General features: G+C 37.4%; 1 protein-coding gene across 4 annotated transcripts in view; it reads left to right on the forward strand.

Annotated features, from left to right (window-relative positions):
• The window catches only part of LOC149543895 (histidine--tRNA ligase, chloroplastic/mitochondrial-like), a 146,317-nt gene that overhangs the window by 62,716 nt on the left and 63,957 nt on the right, over positions 1-19,644 (forward strand). For all 4 annotated transcript variants that reach the window (XM_089798549.1, XM_089798551.1, XM_089798550.1 and 1 more), the window contains one exon: positions 4,953-5,045. In XM_089798549.1, coding sequence (XP_089654675.1) covers positions 4,953-5,045 — 93 coding nt within the window. The remainder of the gene's footprint in view (positions 1-4,952; positions 5,046-19,644) is intronic.

Below are 19,644 nucleotides of genomic sequence, written 5' to 3' on the forward strand. Positions count from 1 at the left end.
ATTTGCCAATTCTTGAATCTTGTAACAAGGTCCACAAGGTTTAAATTCATGCCCATGGATGAGAAAACTCATGATTAAATATGGGGCAATGAAATTCGTGATTAAATATGTTTCAAATTTTATATCTTAAATCATACATATTAAAATATATGAAGATTAGAAATCTAATATTTAATTTAAGCTTTTCAATTTTCATCATATTGGCACATGTTAAAAACTTTGTATTAAATACAAATATATTATAATTATAAATTTAATTTGATATCTTTTGAATGGTCGATTATTAGAATAAAAAACAATTCAAGTAATATATATAGGAAAAAGAGAATAGCAGCGGCCTAAAGAAACAAGAAGGCTATGGTGTTGTATACTTCATTAATAACTAAGTGATTACTACACTCTTTACTAGGAGCATTATGCCTATTTGTAATAACACTAACAAGGACGCTAGAAGAATCTTTTGAACTGGTCGCTTATGCAGTTGCTTGTACACACACACACATATATTACTTGAATGTTTGATATTATTAGAATAAAAGACAATTCAAGTTAGTTATATATATATTAATATGTTTATATATATTATTATTATTACATCCTAATTTTTGACCCAATTAAAAATGTTCATATAGCCATTGAGGTTTAACATGAAGTCAGTTGATAGTTAAAAATTGTTATGATCATGTGAAATGGTAAGATGGTTAATTGTTAGAATTTCATATAAAGATGACATGTTAGTTAATCGTTATGATACTATTATATTGTTATCTTGAAATCTTAGAAAGTTGGTTATTCATCATGGGAAGTAGAATGGTGGTTAGCTATCGTGATGGTTTATGAATAATAACTTGTTATGGTAAATTGTTATTATATTGAGGAATATGATAAAATCGTGGAGAATTCCCTTGTAGGAGCACGTCGAAGGGGGGAAGCATTGCCAGAAAGGAATTGGGCATGGGGGGCACCACCATGACTAGGCAAATAGGTACGAGCCTTGAACCACCACTGTTAAGGGTAAACGACTAGGCAAGCAAGAGTGTACGTTGGACGACTATGAGCTAATTTGTTGAATTACATATTTAATAGTAAAAGAGATCATTAAGCATGAATTGAAATTTGAGCAAGTTTGTACCTTTGTAATTGTGTTGTTGGTTGGAGCCTCTTGATGTATAAGCATGTCTTATCATATCGACATCATGATACTTACATATCTATATGTGTACATACTTGTATATGTGTACACATGTAAACCAATTATATATATATAAGGACGTGTACGCATATTTGATATTTGGCATATACATAAGAAATATATGGTTGGGGTTTACACATGTACACATGTACACATGTATACATACATACATATATAGGTATCTATAGATAACATAATGTTATATACTAAGAAAATATTGTTATTTCTTTCACTTTCGCTATGGTTTAATATTATTTCATGTGTGGCCACCTTTCATATTTCTATATTTTTCTATCGGGCCTTATAGTTTGAGATGACCATTTTAATATTTGTGCGGATGACTTCTTGTGTGCATTGTAACTCCTTCACCGCCACCCTCTTCTTGTAACTGAGATAAGGTGCAAGTGATTTATTTATTACTCCCCCTGCTGCCTGAGAGGCATTCCTTCTCTTCTTGCAGTTGTTTCCGAGTTCATATTTTCTTGCAAGCACTCTTTCTGATGGCCTCAAGCCAAATGCAGTCTTCCTTAGAATAGACTATCGCAAATTCCTGCATTTTATAGTGCATATCAAAGGCATATAATCATATCAACGATGTTGCTAGTAGGCCCAGATCACAATCATTGCATTGCAACCAATTCTTCTCGAGCTGTGCTAGACAAAGCACTAATCCAGCTACAGGTCATGCAATTGTTACTCATGATTTATTGCCATATATTCTCTGTTCTCGAATATTGAAGAATCAATGATGTAAATTAGTTGTTGTATTATCATTATCCATCCTTGATCATGAATGAAACAATAATGTTGTAAATAAGCCACATAATGTTGTTAAAGGAATTTAATAGAAATTTTTGAGTATCTTTTGTTACCCTGCTTGTTGAGTGTTACTGATAATATAGACCCGCAACTTTAACTTGTTGTCACTTTGAATGATAAGCGATCACATTGCTAATGTCATATTTTGTGCATGATTAATTGAAGCAAGCATTGATGTATATTACTTTACATAAGGCATTGATTTGACTTGTATAGAGGTATTGACCATATACCTCTGAGATAAAATCAGTTGGAATGGAAGCAAATTTGAATTACTAAAATGATAATGGGTGGGGAGGAGAAGGAAAAACCCTGCAAGAACAAACATATGTCGATAAATGAAAGTAATAAAATGATAAAATTGTATATACTGAGTCAGCTCATGGTAGACCAATCTTTAGATCTTGGTGCCTAGTCAAGTGGTGGGATTTATACTCTAGTACTAGGATACTTAGTGGATGGACAAGGTGTTCCATGTCTATTTCTGGGAGGGAGGGCCTTTCTCAATTAAGATTGTGTGGGGGTATTCAAGGGTCCGTGGTTGGGAGGTAAAGCCCCTGACAATGCTTCTCCAAACCACCAGATGCCAAGACATGCACAAGATAGAGATAAGTTATGCATTCAACATTTTTTGGTAACAAGTATTTTACCTTTATGATATTTGAAATTACAAGTTGAAGATGTGTTAGATTGATTTATATCACTGACTTAGTTAATTCCTTCAATGAAATCAGTTTTCCTCATCAATGTAAATGGTAACGGGTTAGATCAGTTGATCTTCCATTTGAACATGAAGTGTATCTGTAGGCGTGAGATAGGCTTATCTATAGGTTGTTATTTTTGTCTTTCATTTATGTGAATAATGATTATGAACGTATCTTCTAATTATATTATATTACCATAGTTAGTGACAGAAAGAAAAGGGATGATACAGTGGTAGTTGATGCCTTAAATGGTATTTGTCATTATGATATAGTGGTATAACTATTTGTGCCCTAAGTGGTATTTGTGGATTAACCTAGGTTTTGCAGATGTTGCCCTAGGCAGATTCCGGTTTCGGAATTTAGGGTATGTAAAACTCAAATTCTTTATTGAAATTTAATGATGATGCTATCAATTGTTAGTTATGAAATTTTCGTTTAACTAATTGTAACCATTAATCTCATTCACATGAACATAACTGTTATAACTGCCTTCTCATGGATATGGACTAGTAATTGTATTTTTTATGATATGCTAGTTGTTAGTTAAGACCCAGAAAAAGTCTTTGTTACATACATACATACATACATATATAAATGTGTGTGTGTGTATTAACTTTACGACCATTGAATTTAAAATTTAAACATTGATTTGATGATCCATTTTTGCTAGAGGGAGATAGTGACTCAGATGATTTTGAGCCTTTGGATTTTTGATAGCTAGAATGAGGCTTAGTTTCATAGATTGTGCCTGTAGCCTGTAATATTTTCATGTTTGAGACTTTTGGATACATATTGGAGACATTTTTATTTGGATATTTATATTGACAGACCATGGTTTTGATGTTTGAGACTATTGTTATAATGTTGTAAGTCTATAATGCTGTTGTACTAATTTATACTGCTGTTATTATATACTACTGTTGTAACTCATGATTCGGTGATTTATTTACATATAGTCTTGTTAATAATCAATTATTTAACGCCGTGAAACATAGGCTTTTTCTGATTAAAAGGGGAGCTATTCTATATGGTAGAGCTTATATATATATACATACACATATATGTATATTTATGTATGCATGCACATACATAGATTAGATGCTTTTATTTATTTATTTTCTTATTCCCCTTCTGATCTAAATCTGCTCTTTGAATAGGAATAACATGTCTTGAAAGGATGCTTAAATTATTCGCAGACACCTCTTATTTATACCTTTTGTCAAAGGTTGCAACCTTCTAAACAAGACGGCTAGAAAGTAGGTTTAATTTTATAATCTCTCTTATTTCCAAACTGTTGCCCAAAGCTGGGTGCTCTATAATTGAGGTTGCCTTTAGCAAAATGCATATTCAGCCCTTTTAATTTATTTTCTATGCCTATCCTCGATGCTATTTAAGACTATGATTTAGTATGTATAAGCCATGCCTGCTTGGCGGGACATGACACTTCTCACCAGAAGTCTTTAACTTTTTTAATTATTTAGTTTGACAATTCAAATTATTTTATTTAGAATTTTTTGATATGTTATGCATTTCAATATTTTAAAATGACTGACCAGCCAAATTTTTATTGAAAAATAAATATATTTGATAGGTTTTAACTTTTCATATATAAATTTGGAATTTTTAAATTTAGTTGTTAGATAATCTACAATCTGAAATGTGTATTGAAATAAACCAGTAAGCTACAAGATTGGCTCTTCAAGGATGAAATTGGTGTCAACAATGCTTATGGTGAAAGGAACTGTAGACATAAGCAGTCTTAAGGAGCGTTGGTATGCCAAATAAGATACCTGAATGTTTTTCTTGAATAGTAGTGAAACAAGAGAAAAATGTAAAGGGAAGCTTTTCTTTCAACCTCATGTTCCAAACTGTGATCTGATTTTATTCTATTCTTCTCGTACAGGTCCTTAGTTTTATTCAATCTGACCAATCTAGATTAGTTTATGGTATAGTGTTGTCAAAAAATGTTATTTAAAATGAAAGCTGGCTTTTAACACAATTTGTGACTTCAATTTGTCTGATGCCATCAGCATAACGTGTTAAGAAAGTATATTTGTAAAATCTGAAGAAAAAACGTTTATGATTTCCCTTTGTCTTCTGTATCAACATACTGCATTATATATTGATGATCTAGAGGTCATAAGATTATTTTACTACAGTTCCTTTTGGGTATGGTCATACTGTTGAGGTATACAATGAATGCGTACAAAATACTTAGTGTTCTTATTTTGTTGCAGGCAGAAGCAGAACTCCTTTCTGCTATTGTCACATTCTTCAAGCGACTTGGAATAACATCGTCAGATGTGGGAATTAAAGTTTCCAGTAGAAAGGTATGACTGAAGATAAATCTTAGAAATTTATAACTTAGAGCAAATTTCTCTTGCTAGTATAGAAAAAAAAGGATGTAATATTTTCAATTAGTTTCTGTTGGGTGATGCGATGCTCCCCTGCCCACAGGTGGTTAATTATGTGGTGTTCCATGTTCACTAACAGTCATGGCTTTTGGTGCAACGGCAAATGGGCCCTACAATTGGTATCAGAGCCTGGTTTTGGCCTGGTCATGGGTTCAAATCTCCCCGGTGCCTTCCCGACCCGCGTAAGCACTTGGTATGCGTGTCGAGGGGGAGATTGTTGGGTGATGCGACGCGCTCCCTTGCCCACAGGTGGTTAATTATGTGGTGTTCCATGTTCACTAACAGTCATGGCTTTTGGTGCAACGGCAAATGGGCCCTACAGTTTCTAGATCTTTGTTCTAATCTCCTTGTCAAATTTTCCTTAACATTGGTTCAAGTGCATTAAGTCTTTCTCTTGAAATCTGGTTATGAATATAGCTGGAAAACTTTGAGTCCACAGCTGAAAATTTTGACTTGGACTTGTTACTCGGGATAATCTTGAGAAAAGCTTGGCCAAAAATAAAAATAAAATAATTACACAAAATACAGAAAAAATTGAATTTAGGGAACAATCAAGTCCTATCGAGATCATTTAATTGTCATAATTGTGATGTCCCCTTCCTAATTCGCCCTAGATTTTGCCCTACTATTACAATTGCAATTTTAAGGGTTAGGGTTTTGGCTCACCAAACAATGCTTTCCTTAATATTGCAAATCTAGATTTCGGTTCCTGCAAAAACATCATGAAGAAAAGAATATGTGATACATGTACATCCATATACCTAATCATTTAGTCAAACTATATCTAGAAAACATATTGGTATAGAGGCATGATGGAGCTGCCCATAACCATTTCTAAACCAAGCCTAAGAGGGACGTATACCACAACCCCCTTGCTTGGCAGCTTGTATCTGCTTTTTCCAATCATATCTCATCTGAGATCTCCCTACAAACAGTTGCCACATTGCGGAAGTACGCAGATGCTGTAAAGGGCAACTTGACATAGTGAGTGACTTCTTGTCCTTGGCCACAACGGTCCTACTAGGATGACCTCTTAACTATCCCCTCGTGAAAAAAAAGTTGCAATATATAGGCAATTACACTATGATGTTTCTAAAAAATTGTAAACAGAAGACAAAATTAGAAACTCCCTATTGTGTTGTAAACACATGCCACATTCCAAATGGGGAGCCCCACTTTTTTGCTTAGTAGTCTGGTAGTTTGTTTAAAGTAGTCTTAGTTTGCCAGCATTTTGAAGTCTCTAGTTCTAGATATATGATCTTAAAATCAAAAGTATGAGTGTGGATAAGTGTGAGAAGTTCGGTTTTAGAGAAAAAGGTTTAAAAACTTGAGGTCAAGTTTAAAGTCGAACATGGAGATACAAGAGGTGGAAGATTGAACATTTGGATTTGTGCCTTCTGACATTGTGCAGGGCTTTCATGACTTTTTAAGTTGCTTATGCCTTAACATTTCATGTGAGACCTTTCTTGCGATTTTGTTTGACGATTTCACAGATTATTAGAGAATATATCATTTCCATAAATATTTCTTTTTTCTGGAATTATGATATTTATTGATTTGATTGGAAGTGCTGGTGCCCATTTGTCAAAATTATTTCTCCATGTCTTGGGTGGCCTAATGACTATTTGCTAGTTTGTATTCCTGAAGATTTTGGAGATGTGTTAACATAATCTTTGATCATTGTCTCTTGTTTTACTTTATTTATGAATCCTTCCTTTCATTTGAAATTTGGATTTCTAAGTACTGCCTTAAATATTTCAAGTTCCTCATTATCATTTAGGATCCCAAACTGCCAAAATGCCCAAAATTCAAGGATAGATAGAGGGCATTCTCAATCTGCTGAAAACTTCCCATAGACATTAAGCCAATCCCCACACAGATAGTTGTTTAGGAAAAAAGGCAAAAGACATTTGTAAATTTAAAACAGGTGGAGTTGGCATTTCAAACGATCGCAATGATATTAATAACATTTTTAATCAGATTTTCATATTTATAAATCTCATTATTACTTTCTCATTATTTCAGTAAATATTCTAATTGAATTTCGAATGATTAATATTGCATGTTCATTGTTTAAGGACATACATTTGAGTATCATGCAAATTTTAGCTCTCCATGATGATGTTAGTGATGCCAAAAAGTTTCATTGTAAAATTGAAAAGCTTTAATATTAGTGAGAGAGTACCCCAGCTGTACCACTATCCTGAAAAGTCCGAGAAACAAAGAAAATAATGCCCTTATATCTCCTCTATATAAAGAAGAGATGTAAGTTGAAGATCCTGTCTATTTAATTTTAGCTCTCCTCTATGATAGTAATGTCAAAAGAGTTTCATTATATAACTGAAAAGCTGTAATAAACACACACACATATGTGTATACATACATACATACATACATACACGTGCGTGTATATATAGTAAGAGAGTTGTTAATTTCTTAAATCCAATATCTAAGTAAATAGATCAGATCTAGATTTTCGCTACTAGATTTATTTAATGAAATTAAGTAGTAGAAAATTAGAAAACCAACCAAAACACAATCTTACACATTTCATATGCTCTGCAATCGGTTCATCATTCAAAGCAACCAAAACACAATCTTACACATTTCATATGCTCTGCAATCAGTTCATCATTCAAAATAACTTAAGAACGACGAGAGCTCCCAATACATGGGAAAATGGCTCTTAAATAAGTTACAAACAAAAAACAACAAACTTGGAACTTACTTGGTATTGCTACCTTCTCCTTTGCTGTTAACTGCTGTAAACTCTCCTTCCTGACCTGCTGAAAATCAGAAATCTCTCCCTCCCTCCCTCTCCATGTCCTTCTTGAGAAAGATAATTGAATTCTATTTTAACCCTTAGCTTCCTTTTATAACAACAATTGGGAAAAGTAAGTCCTACTTGAAGTCTACTTCCATAAAGTATAGTCCTACATGAACTCTTCGTCTTAGGTCATTACTTTAATTTGTTAGGTGGATAGAGTCCTACTTGAATTCTCCTTCCTCAAAGTAGAGCCCTACTTGAAATCTACTTCCTCGAAGTAGAGTCCAACTGAACTCTACTTCTAACTTACCTTTCTGAGCTACAATTATCAACACTCCCTCTTAGTGAGGAATGTATTCACCACTGCTCCAAATTCGTCTCAAAAAAAAAAAAAAAAAACCCTTTTACCAAGGGTTTGGTGAGTATGTCTACTACTTGTTCATCAGTAAAAATTGCTCCATATCTTTGATGAAATGGTATCTGATCTCAATGTGTTTTGACCCATCACGAAACAGTGGATTCTTTGAGAGTTTTATGCAACATTGATTGTTACAATTAACCACAACAGGGCCCAACTCCTGATCAAATAAACTTATAGCAATTTATGAAGTCATATTGCTTCACAACTTGCCAAACTGGCTGTCATGCACTCAACTTCAGCTGAGTTGAGTGCTATTGAGGTTTGCTTCTTGCTGAATCAGGAAATCATGGCTGACCCTAAATTTAAATAACACCCTAAAGTGCTCTTCTTATGCCCAATCTGAATCAGAATAACCTTGCGACTTCACCCCATCTCCACAAAGGTATTGCAAATCGTACTCTATTGTGACTTGCAAATCTGGGAGCTCATGCTTTACTGCAATCTAATGAACTTGCCTTGGCTTTACCATATACTGACCCAAGGTGTTTAGAACAAAATAATTGTCTGGTCCAGTGTTGACGAGATACAACAATGAGCCAATAATTGCCTGTATTCTCTGGAATCTACCAATTCTGACTTTGTAGAATCAACCTTCTTCAAGTTGGTTACCATTAGAGTATCCATTGATTTATTGTTCTCTATCTTGAATCTCTTAAGGATTTGCAGTGTATTCTTCCCTTGTCCAAGAAAGATCTCTCTCGATCTTTGCCAAACCTCAAGTCACATAAAGTATTGTATCAACCCAATGTCCTTCATCTTGAATTCTATTACCAAATCTGACTTACACTCAATGATCAACACTTTGCCCCTGTAAGAATTAAATTACCCACATAGAGAACCAAGACGAGGATCTCAGATCCAACTAGTATGAAGTATAGGTTTGAATTTGCCTCACTCTTGGTGAAGCATATGCTCTGCAAATACCTGTTGATTGTAGAGTACCATGCCCCTGGAGCTTGTTTGTGTCCATACAAGGTTTTCTTAAGTCTGCATGCATGTGACTATGTCATGTACCTCAAGCTCCTGTGGCTGCTCTATATATACTTCTTCCTCAATGCAATCATTGAGGAATGTTGTCTTCACATCCATGTGGTGAATCCTCCACCCTAACTCTGAAGCAATGGAAACTCATATAAAAGAATATCTAGCAATAGGACCAAAAGTTTCTTCATAGTTTACTCGTACTTTTGGAGAAAATCTTTTGGCCACAAATCTTGCTTTCTACTTCTCCACATTGCCATTGGTTGGATTTTCATAATGAACAACCATCTAGAAGTCAATATTGACTTCCCCAATGGTCTTTGCAAACATTCCCAAACGTCATTCTTCATGACAAAGTTATGCTCCTCCATCATGGTATCTCTCCACACATGTTGGCTAGTTGCTTCCTCAAAGTTGGAAGGCTTTGAGTCTACGATGTTGGTCATTAAGGCCATATACATTGGAAACTTTCGTGGAGGCCTACTCTCCTTGAATGTGGTTCTGGGAGCCTCAACAAGTTCCAGAACATCTCTCAAGATTTGCTCAAACCATTTGGATCTCCTAACTTATTCAGAACAGGCTGATTGCCCCTCTCTTGAAGTTTGGCCCTTTATACTTTTAGTCTGTGAACTCTTCTCACCTTTTGAATCCTCCTGCAAAATATCTTGTGCAACTGTGGGTGGATCATGAGATTTCATGGAGGCCAAGTTTTCTTCAAACTTGACATCCTTGGTCACAATTGTCTTCTATTGTGTTGGTATAAAGACCCTGAAGGCTTTTGACTCTTCATTGTATCCTTCAAGAATCCCCTTCTCACCTGAGGGCTCCAACTTTGTCCTCTTCTCCACAGGAACATGCATATAGGCTAAACAACCAAAAATTGTTATGATAAATCGATGTTGTTGTAGTTGTATTAAATAAAGGAGACAAAAGCTCCTTGTATAGAATTATAAAGACGATGTTTCTAAAAGACACAATCGTGAACTAAAGACGAAAATATAAACTACCTAATAAAATAAAGACTAACTAAAAATGACACTTAAATAAATATTATAATATTCTAATGCCCTCCTTTAATGGTCATTGTCTAATTGTTGTCTTTTAGTCACAAATTCTTAACAACATTTTGCTACTACTGAGACCCTCCTTGGATCTGCAAAATGTAAATGACCAAGAAGCCAAAATTCACCCATAAAAGAACAGAGAAGGGTGCCCCCTTCTTCATAATGTTTTGCAACAAGAGACAAGAGCCTCTCACTGACTCTGCCACTAAGATGAGTCTTCCACTAACCCTCCTAGAATCATCAAATGTTTGACCAAAAATCATCATAAAGCATTCGACCTGATGTTGGATAACATAGCTGCTCTTCCTGGAAGATAGAGACAAACACTGAGAACAACTAGCACGATTTTGAGGAAAAATAAACAAACACGCCAAACTTTGCAAATGAGCATGATGCCCCAAAATATACTACAAAAAGGCATGATTTTTCAGGGGAAAAAACAAAAAAACCAAACACGATTTTTGAGGTGAAAAATCAATCAAAACCAGACAATACAAAGCTTCATTGTTTAGGAAAGACAGTAAAATCCACCATATAATTTTTGTGGAAAAAATTATAAACCCACAAAGAAATCTCATGCAACTTTTCGAATTACAGAATCGGATATTTTTAAGGGAAAAGTTATAGAAACCCATAAGAGATTTTTGAAGGAAAAAAATTATGAAAACCCATTAGAAATTTTTTAAGGGAGAAAATTATGAAATCCCATCAATTTTTTTTAAGGGCGGCAAAACACGAGAATTTGCATGGTAAACTAGCACATGCAAGCAACACGTAAGCACATGCAAGTACATGCAACAAACATATAAGTACATGCAACAAACATGCAATCATATATGCAAGTACATGCAACCCTAAAAAATTAGAGACTTTTGCTGCAACCAATAAATCACTGGAACAAAACTCTTATCTAGGCTTGCAATTTCTAGCAAAAAACTTCAAAGACGAACAACAAAAGTTTCATAAAATATTGATTTTTATTTGTAAAAATTGAAAAGCAAATTTCTGGAAAAATTCTGGATCAAAAGAAGCTTGAATTTTCCGTAAAAAATCTGCCAAATTTTATGAAATCCCATCAACTTGATCTAATACCATGTTATGATAAATTGATGTTGTATTAGTTGTATTAAATAGAGGGGACAAAAGCTCCTTATATAGATTTACAAAGACCATGTTTCTAAAAGAAAAAATTGTGAACTAAAGATGAAAATAGAAACTACCTAATAAACTAAAGACTAAGATAACCATTAAAGAAATATTATAATATTCTAAAAAAAATCCTAAGATGTCCTATCTCAGGTTTAGTCTCTGCGAATGCCTTCTCTAGGGTCTTGTCCTCTAAAACATTGTGAGAACTCCTATTTTGTAAATATATTGTAGTGTTGCATGCTTCTTCCTGTAGAAACAATTACACTCTAATCATGGATCATAGCCTTTACATAATTGGTGATAGATTTGTTCTTCCTCTCTGCAGCCCCATTTTGTTATGTATTATAGGAAACTACCTTCTCCCTCTTGATTTTTGTAAATCTCTGAACTCATTTGAGGTATACTCAGCTCGTTATCTGTTCTCAACACCTTGATCTTCTTCCTTACTAGATTCTACACTTGAGTGTTGACCTCCTTTGAATAGACTGAAGGCCTCATCTTTGGTCCTCATGAAGTAGATTCATGTCTTCCTGGAGAAATCATCAATGAAGGTGATATAACAGGATGTACCATTCATTGATGCCACTGACATAGGCCTAGAAACATCAAAATATATTAGATCTAAAATCTCTTTGGATTGAGTCTCACTATTGGGAAATTAAGCTTTGACATTTTTATTGAGAGCACCTCTACATACCCCTTGCTGCTCTAGGCTAAACTTTGGAAGTTTGGTGACTTGGTGACCATCTTTTTCAATATAGGTAGTGCTTTGTGATGCAAGTGCCCCATCCTCTTGTGCCACAAATCACACAAGCTATCACTGTTATGCACCAGTGCCTGAATGGAGTTACCTTGTAGCCTATATAAGTTGCCTTCCTTGACTCCAATCCTCATAGTTGTGTTGGGATTGGCTCCCTCTAGGCATATAAATATTTGCCCTTTCTGGAAGGTAACTCTGTAACCTTTGTCCTTCATAATTGAGATGGACAACAAGTTCTTCAGACCAGGTACATACAACACTTCCTGAGCATCAATTAATCTCCTAACTCAAGCTAGAACTGCATGATTTCTTGTTCTTTATCTGCATAGAAGGCATCATTGCCTAGCTCCAAAGTGACCCTTGAGTCATACTCGAAAAGTTGACTAAGCAACCTTCGTGCTTCAATCATCTGACGGGAGGCACCATTATCTAGGTACCAAGCACTTCTAATTATAGTGCTGGTTGAGAGGCAGGCTACAAGGGGAAAATCATTCTCAAAGTTTGTTGCAAATTCCCTCAACTGAGTTTCTACTACTACTGCTGTTGCTACTTGTGTCTTCCTTGTGCCTTTCTTTTGACACTGAGAAAGAATAGTAACCTTGCTTATGGCAAACAAAGCCCTTGATCTTGCTCAATTCTTTTCTTCTTTTCAAGCTCATGTCCTTCTCCATAACTGTTACCCCTTTCTTGATGAAAGCTTTCCCTTTGCTTTTCCTAGTTTTGGTGATGAGGGCCAAGTCTTCATCACCACCTCCTTGCTTGTTAGGTCATAACTCCTCTCAAGTCTCCTCTTGAATACAATCATACCATAACCTCTAACATTTTGTAATGTTTCCTCGAGCACAAATTCCCATCACAAATGGCTCCCAACTGCTGCAAGCTGATCATGGATTTGTGTGATCCTCATAAGGTACTTGGTAACATTATCAGATTTGGTCATCCAACTCTCTTGGATCTTTTCTTTAGAACAATCTTCTGGTTCATATTGTCACTCTAAAAGAGACCAACAAAGGCATCAAACATGTCCTTGACTTTCGTCTTTTTTTCTATATGCAGAATCAAGTGATCCTTTACAACATCTAGAATCACCTGTTGTGCTTTAGTGTTCTTATCTTGTGCTTCTTTAAGTGCAAGATTTGTTTGTATTTGAAGAACCTTTTCTACATTCTCTCACAAGTCTTGCCCTTTTAGAAGCAATGTGGCTTTCACCTTCCATGGCAAGAAGTTTGATACCTCATCAATCACCTTTTGTGCTTTAGTGTCCTTATCTTGTGCTTTCTGAAGTGCAATATTTGTTTGTATTGGAAATACCTTTTCTACATTCTCCCACAAGTCTTGCCCTTTCAAAAGCAATGTGGCTTTCACCTTCCATGGCAAGAAGTTTGATACCTCATCTAGTTTTTCCTCAAACCGAAGATTGCTGGCTGCAATAATTGTCTCGTTCTTTTCTTTTAGAGATTAAAGCTCTGATACCATGTTAATTTCTTAAATCCAATATCTAGATAAATAGATGAGATCAGATTTACACTACTAGATTTATTTAACGAAATAAAGCACAGAGGTAAACTAGAAAAGAAAAACACAATCATACACAATTCATATGCGCTCTTCAGTCAGTTCATCATTCAAAATAACTTTAGAACTTACAAGAGCTCCTAGTACATGGGAAAATGACTCTGAAACAAGTTACAAACAAAACAAAAAACTTGGAATATACTTTGTATTGCTACCTTCTTCTTTTTTGTTAACTGTTGTGAACTCATCTTTCTGCTCTACTGAAAATCAGAAATCTCTCTCTCTCTCTCTCTCTCACACACACACACACACACACACACACACACACACACACACACACACACACACACACACAGTCCTTGAGACAGATATTTGAATTCTATTCTAACCCTTAGTTTACTTTTATAACAGCAATTGGGAAAAGTAGAGTCTTACTTGAACTCTTCTTCTTAGGTGATTAATTTTAATTAGTTAGGTGGATAAAGCAGAGTCCTACTTGAGCTCTTCTTCTTAGGTGATTAATTTAATTAGTTAGGTGAATAAAGTAGAGTCCTAATACAAGCTCTTCTACCTGTGTTTATGCCCAGTGAGTTACCCGCACCACCACTCCTGATGACTATGATTGCTTTTGCGGCCATCTCTGCCGCTAGTTCGTCTATGTGTTCGCATTTGTGGGCGTCTCTTGGTCTTCATGTGGTGGATAAAATAGAGTCCTACTTGAGCTCTTCTTCGTAGGTGATTAATTTAATTAGTTAGGTGGATAAAGTTGAGTGCTAATACAAGCTCTTCTACCCACGTTGATGCGTGTGAGTTACCCGCATGACCACTCTCGGCGACCATGACTGCTTTTGCGACCATGTCTACTGCTAGTTCGTCTATGTGTTTGCATTCGTGGGCGTGTCTCCTAGTCTTTGTGTCTACATTCATCCTTTGTTGTTGTTTCCCGCAATTCTTTTCCTATGTTTCTGTGTGTGGTTGCCGAGCGTCATCCCCCCCTGGTTCTGTGCTTTATCAACTCGACAGGCAACTATAAGCCTTTTTGTGCTGGTTTTCCACATAAGTTTTCATGCTAGTTTTCATTCTCCATTCTCCATTGCCGTGCGAGATGTTGCGTTTCAGGTTTTAGGTTGTGCGATTTGTTTTCAGGGTTCTTCTAGCTTTTGTCTTTGGCTTGCCGCGTTGCAATCATGTGTTTCTTAGATCTCTTGCCCTCGCGCACGTGGTGGTTGCATTTTTCCTCTTCTTTCCTGGATTTCACTATTTTTTGAGGGTTAAGTGGCACTAACCAGACTTCATTCGTTCACTGATCTCCTGACAGTGCGAGGTGTTGTTGCTATTACCTGTGTTTGGTTAGTGTTTGTTTACAACAAGCTATTGTTTTACGATAGTCTTCTGTTTTACTCTCTTGCAATGATTCTAACATCTTTCTTTGCAAGACTTTGCTACCGTGACTACTATTAACCTCAATGGGGAGCCTTGATTCTCTTGTCTTTCCCGTCTCTGTATTGGTGCTTGCGTTGGCTATTATTCCTGCACCATCCCCAACCTACCAAAGGCTGTATGACAAAATCTTAAAAATGGAGTCATAAAATCAGTATTTGAGGGATACAATTCGTGAACTCTTTGAAACCATCGGTAACATTAAATTACATGTAGACTCCAACTTATCTACCCTCTGTAATTTATTTGCCACTCTCATCTCTAAAACTTTAGACATCAAAACCCACTTTGACACGGTCATTGAGCAGCTAGGAAACCTATATACCTTCAAAGAGCAACAAAACGAGCTTGTGGTCAAGCACACTTCCCTTTTGTTAGAAATCGAACAAAAGTCCAAATTACAGGGGCAGATTACCGAGGAGCAATGGAGACGCGCTCATGAGCTTAACCTTAGAGTTCGAGGCCTCCCTAGTTTCACCACCAATCCTTTAACAACTAGATGGGCCTTTCTCTCAGACCAGGTAGGGATCTTAGATATCACTTTAGACAAGTGTGGGTGGGACCATATGGGACCCTTTTTCTACGAATCCTCACTTTCTGACAGATTACAAGCTCTTAGATCAAAGAGGAAGTTATTCCCTCTTCCTTCGAAGATATTTTTAGATGAGGTCCTTACTAGAGCATAGGTTGCCGAGTTGAGACACTCTAAGAGTTTGGTTGCTGAGGTGAGATGTACTGGGAAGTGGACGGTGATCCGAAACCTTAGAGCTATTATTCGGGATTCCCCTCCCAGCGGTTGGGAAGAGAGATTGGCTCCCATAGCCAAATGACGGTCTCGCCAGCAATCACATGGAGGTGAACCCTCCTTCTGTTCTCTTCATGATAACTGCTGGAATGATAATGGCACTCTATGGTCATTACTTGGTCTATTTTCAAATGCGGTTGGTTTAACAAATATTTTGGTTGTCATAGAGAGTCATGAGAGTCCAGTTCACCCTCTCTTGGGTTTTTTTTGGATATCGGTGGCTTTCTGTCTATAGAAAGGAGGTTCAGGTGTCTGGCAGTGCTCGTGGTTTCGAGGGTGTTGCTTGCTTGATCAAAGATGACCTCGTCAATGCCTTAGTTGTGATTCACTTTGACACCTTAGCTAGATTCTTGTGGATCCAGATCAGCCACACTGATCAACATCTCATGGACATCTTCATAGCTGTTTGCTATTTCCCATTGGTCACCTCTTTGAATGCCATACATAGTTAGGTGGATGGAGATCCCTTTTCTGACTTGTATGAGTGCATCTCAAAGTTCTCGAGTTTGGGTGACATCATCATTCTAGGGGATTTAAATGCATGGACTAGAGATCTTCAAACCCCTTAGCACGATTGCACCTCTAATTCGACCTAACTAGGCAAACAGATCTAGCTAGTTTGGGTTTTCTGGGCCCCTTTGAGGACTACCTTAGGCCTCTTTCAGGTTACGGACACCATCTCCAACTTCGTGAGTCTTTAGATTTGCTGATCCTGAATGGTCTCCCTTGCTTCCTGGGCTCAAAGCTCATTACTTGTTGGCCTTACTGTGGGGATGCGAGTGTGGTTGACTACGCTCTTGTGCCGACCTCTTTTATCCGCTGGATCAGCCGTTTCACCATCACCCACCCCCCTTTAGCCAACCACTCCATCCTCGGCCTCATTGTTCGTCGTACCTCCCTACCCTCACCCCCCTCGTTCCATCCCTTACCCCTCCTCTTGGGACCCCATACCACTTTCCGCTTCTCCGAGTGCGATTTCTATCTATTCATCCTCCACCTCAAGTGACTCCTCTCCCTTGACCGCTTTTCAGATTCCTGGTAGGCTTCATCCTTGGTTGACCTTTTGGCCAATGGTATTTGGGATTTTTCCCTCCTCTCCATCCCTCATTGCACTTCTCCCTCCTCCCTCAACCTCGTTAGCTGCAAATCCTACCCCATGAACCGGTGGTATGATGATGACTGCAAGTCCTTCCATTGCTCCCTGCATGCCTCCTTCACTGCTCACTCCCCCTCCTATGCTTAGTTACGTTCCTCTTACCACCACCTTCTTTGTCACAAGAAACGATTGTTCATGGCTTTGTAGTGCAAATCTCTTCATGACACGTTTGCTCATGATCTGAAGACCTTCTAGTGTACCTTGCTCCCTCGTCACCCTCCACCCTTGACTGGCACTCTCTGGTGTCTCATAGCTCCACTCTTTATGATATCCCTGGCCAGCTGCCCATTCATCCTTCCCCCCCTCATTCCCATCTTTTCATTCCCTCCATCGTTAGCGAGGCCATCAAATTCATGAGATGCAATAGAGCAGTCGATGAAGAGAAATTTCAGGTAGAGCCTTTTAAGCTTGGTACTCCGATTCTTTGCTCCTTTCTTCCGGTGCTCTTCAACAGGGTGGTATGTATTGGGTTCCCTGAGTCATGGTCGAGACATGTGATCTATCCGATATTTAAATCCGAGTTGGTTTCAGACCTTGGTAATTATAGGACTCACTAGACAGCGGCACCCCATCTTTAAAGTAACACTAGAGATGGAAGTACTCTCAAAGTTGCCGAGTACTCCCAAGTTCTTTTGTTGGGCGAGTACTCTCAAGTATAACTCTTGCGTATTTATAGATGTAAAAAAATATAGGTCAAAATGTTGATGTAGGGAAAACATTGGATTAGATGCATTTTTCACATCATTTGTGCTATAAAACTACACATTTTCTCTATTGAAACATCAATTACTAATTTAATACATTTTGTAATTGTATTCTATAAAAAAAAAATGTTTCTTTAAAAGATTTTAAATTTTAGTACTTTCTGAGTTGCCAAGTTTTCCCTGAGTTTTTGTCGAGTTTTTTCGAGTTGAAAATTTTGGGCTTGCTTGCATCAACATTTTTAAATACATTTTTTTACATCTATAAAAACACAAGAGTTAAACTTGAGAGTATTCGCCCAAAAAAAAAATTTGGGAGTACTTCGCAACTTTGAGAGTACTCCCATTATGAGACTTTATGAGATAGTGATTGGCAAATTTAGGACTCCAGAGGGTTTCTTTGATCTAATTCAGAGCGCCATTGGCGTGAAGCAGGGCTGCCCTCTCTCCCCTAGTTTATTTGGCATCTATTCTGATGAGCTCGAGACTTTTCTCATAGAGGCTTCGCTTCGTAGGGATGGTTGTTACTTGCACGAGGTTCTAATCTCCATTCTCCTCTTTACCGATGATGTGGTTCTTTTAGCCTCCTCTCCGAAGGGGCTCCAGAGGCTTATTGATGGGTTGACCTCTTTTTGTAATAGGCGTTAGCTTGTTGCGAACCTCAGCAAGACTCGAGTTATGCTCTTCAACTGTTTGAAGACCTCACATCTTCACTTTAGCTTCCAAGGTCAACCGATCGAGATTATCTTCTTGTATACCTACCTCATGGTCAAGTTTTCTGGTCCCCGTTTCAACATGAGGCTTACACACCTGCCTAGGGTTGCTAAGGGGATGGGTTCCCTCGCCCTTTTGGATAGATAGTGCTTCCATTATCACTTTCAGGACACCAAGTCCAAGCTTTCTCTCTTGGACCCTTTGGTTAGACCTATAGTTTTATATGGCTTAGTTGTTTGGGGGCCTTCTCTTTTTGATTCGGATTGGGCCTCGATCAAGCAGGTTCAAACCCTTGTCCTCCATTGGATTATCCGATGTCATAGATACACGCCGCACAGTATTATTCTGGTCAAGTTTGGGGCTCATCCTTTCAGGCTTAGCACCATCTTTGATTTGATCTATTTCATTCACCGCCTTAGAGGCTTTGCGAACTTTGCGGACAGACACCACATATACTCCTAGCGCGCATATTGCTCCTCAATTGATATTGCCAGCTTTGATGGGGTGACTAGGGCTCGCTGTTGGTACACCCAGACCACTACCTTAGTGAGCTCAATTAGGATTGATATTGATCGTCTCTTGCCTTACTAGTTCTTGTTGGATGCTCTCGCCCATCTCCTGCTCTCTTAGTAGAAGTTGAATGGGCATGTCTAACTGGACATTTATAGACAGTACATCACCATGACCTAGATTAACCCTCCGGGGGGCTTGCATCTGCGGATTACCTTCTATTTTAAGCACTTTTTGGAGATCCATAACGGGATTATTGTCAGTCTCTTCTACTTGATCTGGCGATAGAGTCATGCCCTCCTCATCTCTCTAGGGTCCTTTAGAGTCGGTTCCCATCGGCTTCGGTGTCAAACGGATCACCATCTGACCAAAGATGAGCGGATTTGTTGCCTTTGCACCTTATTCGAGACAGAGACTGAGATCCATTTCATCTTCATATGCCCTATCTACTATGAGATTAAAGGCAAGTTCTACTGCTTATTTAGAGACTACGGATCCCTCTCGGCCTTTTTCAATTATTTTGTCCAACGGT

Source organism: Cupressus sempervirens, chromosome 8 (assembly GCF_028749045.1).
Source record: "Cupressus sempervirens isolate cs-2001-9-10 chromosome 8, ASM2874904v1, whole genome shotgun sequence".
Classification (NCBI taxonomy): Eukaryota; Viridiplantae; Streptophyta; class Pinopsida; order Cupressales; family Cupressaceae; genus Cupressus; species Cupressus sempervirens.